At 36.1% G+C, this 9,199-nt stretch overlaps 1 protein-coding gene across 7 annotated transcripts in view; it reads left to right on the forward strand.

Moving 5' to 3' along the window:
- The window catches only part of IL6ST (interleukin 6 cytokine family signal transducer), a 60,614-nt gene that overhangs the window by 46,105 nt on the left and 5,310 nt on the right, over nucleotides 1–9,199 (forward strand). For all 7 annotated transcript variants that reach the window (XR_006528480.2, XR_011506471.1, XM_014860367.3 and 4 more), the window contains one exon: nucleotides 8,284–8,365. Coding sequence is in view for 5 of the 7 variants with exons in the window: in XM_014860367.3 (XP_014715853.2) it covers nucleotides 8,284–8,365 (82 nt within the window). In the remaining 2 variants the exon portion in view is untranslated. The remainder of the gene's footprint in view (nucleotides 1–8,283; nucleotides 8,366–9,199) is intronic.

The raw sequence follows: 9,199 nt of genomic DNA on the forward strand, positions 1-9,199 counted from the left end.
ATTTTTATCTCCTGTTTAAGAAATCTTTGCTTAACCCAGTGTCAAAAATATGTTCTCCTGTGTTTTCCTCTTGAAGTTTAATCATTTTAGCCTTATGTCTATGATCTATTTAGAATTTTTGTGCATGGTGTAAGATCAGGGTCAAAGTTCATTTTTTCCCATAGGTATAGGTAGCCATTCCAGCATCATTTATTGAAAAGACTTTTTCCTGTTGAATTCCCTTGATGCTTTTGCCAAAATCAATTGTCCATGTAAGTCTGGATCTGTTTGTGAACTTCCAATACTGTTCCATTGATCCATATGTCTATTCATGCCAATACCACACAGTCTTGATTATCATAGCTCTGTATTAAGTTTTAAGAGCAGGTAGTGGAATTCCTCCAACATCTTCTTTTTCAAAATTATTTTGGCTGGGTTCTTTGTCTTTTCATATAAATTTTAATATCAGCTAATCAATTTTCTAAAAAAACATGTTAGAGTTTTGATTGAGATTTTATTGAATCTCTAAATCAGTTTAGGGGAAAAATCCAGTCTGAACATGAGTTCACATGTTCATGAGTCATGTGAGTCTTTTAGTCCATACACATGATATACTTACTGGGTTTTCTTTAATTTCCTTTTGCAATGTTGTGTAGTTTTCAGTGGATGGGCCTTGTATATCTTATGTTAAATTTATTCCTAAGTATTTTTTATACTATTGTAAATGGAATTTTAAAAAATTTTTATTTTCCAGCTGTTCATTGCTAGCGTATAGAAATGCAATCCATTTTTTTAGTATGTTGATCTTGTGTACTGAGACCTTGATAAATTCATTTACTCTAGTGGCTGTTTGGATTCCTTAGGATTTTCTACATATGCAATCATGTTGCCTGCAAGTGAAGATGGCTATTCCAATCTTTATGCTTTTAGTTCATTTACTTATTGTACTGGCTAAGACCTCTCCAGTACAGTGTTGAATAGAAGTGGTAAGAGCCACATCTTTCCACTATTCCTTATTTTAGGGGGGAAGGCATTCAGTCTTTCACCATTGCATGTGATGTTAGCTGTAAATTGAGGAAGTTCTCTTGAATTTCTTTTTGCTGAGAGTTTTTATCATGAATCATTGTTGAATTTTGTCAAATACTTTTTCTGCATCTATTGAAATCATGATATTTCTCTTTTCTTCCATGAATGTGGTGAATTTTATTCATTGATTTTCAGATGTTAAACCATCCTTTCATTCCTCAGATTTTGCTGGATTCAGTGTGTTAATAATTTTTGCATCTATGTTCATGAGTGATATTAGTCAATACTTTTTTTATGATGTCTTTGTCTAGTTTTGGAATCAGGGTAATACAGATTACCTCAGAAAATGAATGGCCTCAGAAAATTAATTGGGACATGTTACCTCCTCTATTTTCTAGGAGAGTTTGTGTAGGATTGGTATTTTTCCTCTTTAAATGTTTGATAAAATTCACAGATGAAGCCATCGGGGCCTGCCATTTTTCTTTGTGGGAAGACTTTTAATTAAAAATTTACTTTCTTTATAAATATAGGGCTATTGAAGTTTTCTTTTTCAGTCTATTTTGGTAATTTGTGTCTTTCAGAGAATTCACTCGTTGCTTGGTTAGTTGTTCATCTGGGTTGTTAACTTGATTGCTTTTCATGTTATGTCCAGAGTTTATAGTTGTTCCCCCAGTAGCGTCAATCTGGTAGGATCTTATTACTCATCTTTATTTTTATATTTGAATTTATTCTTAGATTCCTCACTTCCTGTATACTTAATTTACACTTACAAACTTCTAACTTTGGGCTAGGAACTATAGTAAGGTAAAATACTTATGTTGGCTTTTGATGATGGGGATATTCTAAATTAATTGGGTATTTTTAATATCATTAGCCTTTCTTCCTTGTAAAAAATCAAATTTATCTTATTTTAGCTGGTACCAATGTGAAAATGTATTTGTTATCTGGCTTCTTTCAGTTAGAAATTGAACATTTTTGCTTTTTCTATTGTTCTTGGGAGGAGGTGTACCACAACAGTTTGTGATGAAGTGGCTTTTATTATAGGATTTGTTTTCAGAGATATTTTTTAATTGAATACTGATAACTAGCTTTAGCCTTAACAATTTTTTTAATTGAGGTAACGTTAGTTAATAACATATAAATTTAAGGTGTACATCATTATATTTCAATTTGTGTGTTGTTGTTTTTATCTTCTATTTACAAGTAAGATCATACAATATTTGACTTTCTCCCTGTGATTTATTTTGCTTAGCATAATACCCTCAAGGTTCATCCATGTTGTCGCAAATGGCAAGATTTCATCTTTTTGTTATGGCTGAGTAGTACTCCATTGTGTGTACATACCACATCTTCTTTATCCATTCATCCCTTGATGGGCACCTAGGTTGCTTCCAACTCTTGGCTACTGTGAATAATGTTGCAGTGAACATAGGGGTGCATGTATCTTTACATATTTGTGTTTTCATGTTCTGTAGATAAATACCCAGCAGTGGAATAGCTGGATCATAAGTAGTCCTATTCTTAATTTTTTTAAGAATCTCCATAGTTTTTTCCATAGTGGCTGCACCAGTTTGCACTCCCACCAGCAGTGTGTGAGAGTTCCCTTTTCTCCACATCCTCTCCAACACTTGTTATTTCTTGTCTTATTAATTATAACCACTTTGACAGGTGTGAGATGATATCTCATTGTAGTTTTGATTTTTGTTTCCCTAATAATTAGTGATGTTGAACATCTTTTCATGTGCCTGTGGCTGTCTGTATATCTTCTTTGGAAAAATGTCTGTTCAGGTCTTTTGCCCATTTTTTAATTCGGTTGTTTTTCTGTTGTTGAGATATGTGAGTTATTTATATATTTTGGATATTAACCCCTTATCAGATATATGGTTTGCAAATATCTTCTCCCACCTGGTAGGTTGTCTTTTCATTTTGTTTGTGGTTTCCTTCACTTTGCAGAAGGCTTTTAGTTAAATGTAGTCCCATTTGTTATTTTTTCTATTGTTTCAGTTGCCTGGTCAGACATGGTATTTGAAAATATGCTGCTAAGACCTATTTCAAAGAGTGTACTGCCTATGTTTTCTTCTAGAAGTTTTATGGTTTCAGATCTTACATTCAAGTCTTTATTCCATTTTGAGTTCATTTTTGTGTATGGTGTAATAAGATAGTGGTCTACTTTCATTCTTTTGCATCTATCTGGCTGTCCAGTTTTCCCAGCACCATTTATTGAGGAGACTTTCCTTTCTCCATTGTATATTCTTTTCTCCCTTGTCAAAAATTAGCTGTCCATGGATGTGTGGGTTTATTTCTGGGCTCTTAATTCTGTTCCATTGATCTGTATTTCTGTTTTTGTGCCAGTACCATGCTGTTTTGATTACTACAGTTTTGTAGTATATTTTGAAATCAGGAAGTGTGATACCTCCAGCTTTGTTCTTTTTCTCAGAATTCTTTCAGCTATTTGGGGTCTTTTGTTGTTCCATATAAATTTTAGGATTCTTTGTTCTATTTCTGTGAAAAATATTGTTGGACCTCTGATAGGGATTGCATTGACTCTGTAGATTGCTTTAGGAAGTATGGACATTTTAACTAAGTGAATTCTTACAATCCAAGAGCATAGAATATCTTTCCATTTATTTGTGTCATCTTCAATTTCTTTTAACAGTGTTTCATAGTTTTCAGTGTATAGGTCTTTTACCTCTTTGGTTAAATTTATTCCTAAGTTTTTTATTATTTTTGTTGCAATTGTAAATGGGATTGTGTTATTAATTTCTCTTTATGCTACTTCATTGTTAGTGTATAAAAACACAACTGATTTTTGTATGTTGATTTTGTATCCTGTAACTTTACCGTATTATTATTTCTAAAAGTTTTTTAGTGGATTCTTTAGGCTTTTCTATATACAAAATCATGTCATCTGCAAATAGTGACAGTTTCTCTTCTTCCTTTTCAATTTGGATCCCCTTGATTTCTTTTTCTTGCCTGATTTCTCTGACTAGGACTTTCAGTACCATGTTAAATAAGAGTGGCGAAAGTGGGCATCTTTCTCTGGTTCCTGTTCTTAGAGGGATAGCATTCAGTTTTTCTCCATTGAGTATGATATTAGCTGTGGGTTTCTCATATATGGCCTTTATTATGTTGAGGTATTTTCCTTCTATACCCATTTTATTCAGAGTTTTCATCATAAATGGATGCTGTATCTTGTCAGATGCTTTCTCTGCATCTATTGATGATCATGTGATTTTTATTCTTCATTTCATTAATGTGGTGTATCACGTTGATTCATCTGTGGATGTTTATCCCTACGTCCCTGGAATAAATCTCACTTGATCGTGGTGTAGGATGTCTTTAATGTATTGTTGTGTTCGATTTGCTAGTATTTTGTTGAGGATTTTTGCATCGATATTCATCAGGTATTGGCCTGTAATTTTCTTTTTTTGTGCTGTTGTTTTCTGGTTTGGTATCAGGGTAACGTTGACCTCATAGAATGAGTTAGGAAGCGTCCCCTCCTCTTCAATTTTTTGGAACGGTCTGAGAAGTATTAAGTCTTCTTTCAATGTTTCGTAGAATTCACCAGGGAAGCCATCTGGTCCTGGGCTAGTTATTTTTGGGGAGATTTTCGATTACTGTTTTGATCTCCTTACTGGTGTTTGGTCTATTCAGATTCTCTATTCAGTTTTGGAAGGTTGTCAGATTCTGTGAACTTATCCATTCCTTCTAGATTATCCAGTTTGTTGTTGTATAGCTTTTTGTAGTATTCTCTTATGATCCTGTGTATTTCTGAGATATCTGTTGTAATTTCTCCTCTTTGATTACTCTTTTTCTTGGTGACTCTAACTAAAGGTTTGTCAATTTTGTTTATCTTTTCAAAAAACCTTATCTTCGTTTCATTGATTTTTTTCTTTTTTTTTTTTTAGCTTCTATTTCACTTATTTCTGCTCTGATTTTTATTTCCTTCCTTCTACTGATTTGGGCTTTGTTTGTTTTTCTTTTTCCAGTTCCTTTAGGTATACTGTTAGATCGTTTATTTGAGGTTTTTCTTGTTTGTTGAGGTAGGCCTGTATTACTCTAAACCTGTCTCTTAGAACCACTTTTGCTGTATTCCATAGATTTTGGCATGTCGTATTTTCATTTTCATTTGTCTTCAGGTATTTTTTTATTTATCCTCTGATTTCTTCATTGTCTCAATAGTTGTTCAGTAGCATTTTGTTTAACGTCAACATATTTGTGGCTTTTCAGTTTTATTCCTGTAGTTGATTTCTAGTTTCATACCGTTGTGGTCATAAAAGATGCTTGGTGTTATTTCAGTCTTCTTAAATTTATTGAGACTTGTTTTGTGGCCTAATATGTGATCTATCTAGGAGAATGTCCCATGTGCATTTGAAAAGATTGTGTATTCTGTGGTTTTATTGTTTTGTTTTTGATAATTTTCTTATTCCTATTTATGGTCTTTTCCACTTAAAGTCCCTTTTGCATTTCTTGTAAGGCTGGTTTATTGGTGATAAACTCCTCTAGTTTTTGCTTGCCTGGGAAACTCACTCTCCTTCCATTCTGAATGATAACCTTGCCAGGTAGAGTATTCTTGGCTGTAGGTTTTTTCTTCTCAGCACTTTTAATATCTTGCCACTCCCTAGAATTCTAGCCTGTAAAATTTCTGCTGAGAAGTCCGCTGATAGCCTTATAGGGTTTCCTTTGTATGTCACTTGTTGCTTTTCTCTTGCAGCTTTTAGGATTCACTCTTTAGTTCTTGACATTTTAATTGTAATGTGTCTTGATGTGGGCCTCTTTGGCTTTATCTTGTTTGGTGCTCTCTGTGCTTCCTGTACCTGAATGTCTGTTTCCTTTCTTAGGTTAGGAAAGTTTTCAGCTATTATTTCTTCAAATCGATTTTCTGCCCCTTTGTCTCTTTCTTCTCCTTCTGAGTCACCTGTAATACGGATGTTATTGCACTTGATGTTGTCCCAAAGTCCCCCTTAGACTGTCCTCATTCTTTTTAATTCTTTTTTCTTTTCAGCTTGGGTGATTTCCTCTAGTATTTCGTCCAGCTTGCTGATCTGTTCTTCTATATCTTCTTCTCTGCTGTTGAGTCCCTCTACTGAAGTTTTCATTTCCATTATTGTATTCTTAGTTCTGATTGTTCTTTTTTATATTTTCCAATTCTTTTTTGAAGTTCTCACTGAATTCATCCATTCTTCTCCCAAGATCAGTGAGCATCCTTATGACTATTAGTTTGTGCTCTTTATGAGATAGATTGTTTATCTCTGTTTTCTCTTTCATTTAGTTCTTTTTCTGAGGATTTGTCCTGTTCCCTTATTTGGAACATATTCCTTTGTCTCCTCATTTTGCTGCTTTTTCTGTGCTTATATCTATATATTAGATAGATCAGCTACCTCTCCCAGTCTTAGAGAAGTGGTCTTATATAAGAGATGCCTTTTGAGGCCCAGCAGTTTGCTTGCATCTTGTCACCAGTTCCGGATGTTCCAGGAGTGTCCCCTGTGTGGGCTACATGTGTCCTTCTGTTGTGGTCAGGTTCCTCTTGCTGCAGGTGCCCAGGGAGACTAGTCTTTCCCCCTGGCTGCCTGGTTGTAATGCTTAGCTGCATGCAGCTGCTACACTCCCTTCAGTCACTTTATCAGGCACAGGGAGCCCCAGCACAGTTGGCTTCAGGGTCTAATAGCTCATTCCTACTGCAGTTTTTCTGTTAAGGGAATAGGCCCCCAGCATGGCTGGTTGCTAGGCTCAGATGCTCCAATTGCTATAGGCCTCCAGCCTGCAAAGCTGTTTTCAGCTCTCTCAGTAGCACAGCTGGGTGGGGCCAGTCCCAGGCATGAGAGCACCCAGTTGTTTCAGGCATTGGAATGTGGGGCTGATCCTCTGTGTGGCTGTTTGAGAAGCACAAGTCTGCTGCAGCTGACAAGCCCCACCACCCACAGGCCCATACACTCCATAAACATAGTTCTACCCCGGGCACATGCCTTGACTCACTGAAGCAGACCCACTCGCCCTGCTGCAGAAGCCCCAGACACGTCATGTATGTGGGCCCACAAGTTGCCTGAGGGCTTACTGTTGCTTGGGGCCAGTCCGTAGGATGGGCTGCCTGCCCTGGCTGAGTTGGATTAAATCAGTGCTCTAGTGGGTGGGGCAGACTCCTGTGCTAATAGGCCAGGGGAAGAACTCCAGTGGTGTCTGCCAGCATCTGTGTCAGCATACCTGAACTATGTCACAATAATGGCTGTGGCCAATGTCTGAGTCCCTGGGGAGGCGGTCTCAGCCACCTCCTGCCTCGCCGAGAAACGCCCAGAGCCTATCAAGCGAGTCTCTTTTCACCAAAGGACTGCGCACCTTTCTTTCTGGTGATTTTAGGTTTCTTTCCAAAATGGGTGAATTTGTGCATGAGCCTTTTAAGAGCAGACTTTTCTTTCTCTTATGTCTGATAGCTTTTCTGGGGGTATTCCCCATTGTTGTTAATAGCCAGCAAAGCCAGATATTATGACACTCATCTTGGTTGTGTTGAGTTCAAAAGCTGCTTATTGTGGCAAAGCTGTCCTTTTCAGATCCCCAACTCCTTCAGGGAAAGCTTCATACCTTAAGATTGGTCCTGGCTGTGAAGTGTCACAGCTAAAATGTGGCTTTTTCCTCTCCAGAAAGGAGTTTCTGCCTCTTCCACCTCATCCAGTACTGTCCATTATTGTGGGGGTTCTTTTTATCCAGTTTTCAGTTCTCTCTCAGGGGTAATCGTTCCAAGGGTAGTTGTAAATTTGTTTTGTCTGTGGGAGGTGAGTTCATAGTCTCCTACACCGCAGTCTTTCCAGGCTCCTCTCTAGCCTTAACAATTTTTTATTATGACTAGATTAAGATCCTTATGCATTTTTAACAGTATTTTTATATTGGTTATAAGAAAAATAATTTTTTTGTTGGGTTTGGGGTATAGTAGGTATTTTTGGGTTTATTTAATTGGTTTCATTCTTTTTTTTTTTTTTTTTTTTGCTTTTTCCTCCCAAATCCCCCCAGTACATAGTTACATATTTTTCAGTTGTTGGTCCTTCTAGTTGTGGCACATGGGACATCGCCTCAACATGGCCCAATGAGCAGTGCCATGTCTGCACCCAGGATCTGAACTGGTGAAACCCTGGGCCGCTGAAGCAGAGTGTGCAAACTTAACCACTCGGCCACGGGGCCAGCCCCAGTTTGATTCTTAAGATTCTTTGATGAACATGTTTAGAAATAGGGCATATTCATTGTTCATTATATGTGGGTCTACATATGCCGTATTTCTTTTCTCTCCAGAATAAAAAAACACATCTGGCCTAATGTTCCAGATCCTTCAAAGAGTCATATTGCCCAGTGGTCCCCTCACACACCTCCAAGGGTAAGATAAAATGTTTCTGGTTTGTTTATAATACACAGCATATTACGATACAGTTGTACAGTTCAACCAAAAGATAGACTGAATCAAAAAGTAAACACAAACAAAATAGTACATAGATGAAAATTTTAAATAATACCTACACATTGAAGGAGTTTATCATCATCATAGTATATTTGTTCTAATTCCTAATTTTATTCAGTAAACATTAAAAATATTTAAGTTTTCAATTTGCAAGTCCAGAGTGTTAATACTGCTATGTGTTAACTCTGTTCTAAGGCAAGCATTTTGGATTGGATGTTAAAATCTAATTTAACAGTCTACCATTTTAACATTGATGATATGATTTCTGGAATCCTACGCTAATATCTTTGAACTTCCTTAAGGAGAAATGATTTGTATTTATTACCTTCTAATAATCCTAAATTTTATATTAACAGATTAAAATGCATTGTATATTTCATATTCTATGAAATTTCAGTCATTTGAGTTTGATTTTTCTTAATGTTTCCTAGTTTTTCTGTCGAATTAATCCTAGTCTAGGCATGAATAAAATGTGAAATACTATTTGTAGACCCTTAACTTATCAAAATGTAACACCAACGATATTGATTTGGAATTCTTGGGAAATACAGCCTGGTTTATACTTTTTAGAATCATTTCACAATATCTGTGATTCAGGTAGTTGACAGTGATTTAGTGATATAGCTTATCCCTGTACCATGGAAGGTTACTGAGAAGTTTCAGAGATGCTTTGACTAATATTTGCCATATGTATGTATTTCAGTGTTTCTGAATGAATATATACCAGTGTATAATCCTTTTTCTCTTTCTTAG

The sequence above is a fragment of the Equus asinus genome, chromosome 10 (genome assembly GCF_041296235.1).
Source record: "Equus asinus isolate D_3611 breed Donkey chromosome 10, EquAss-T2T_v2, whole genome shotgun sequence".
Lineage (NCBI taxonomy): Eukaryota > Metazoa > Chordata > Mammalia > Perissodactyla > Equidae > Equus > Equus asinus.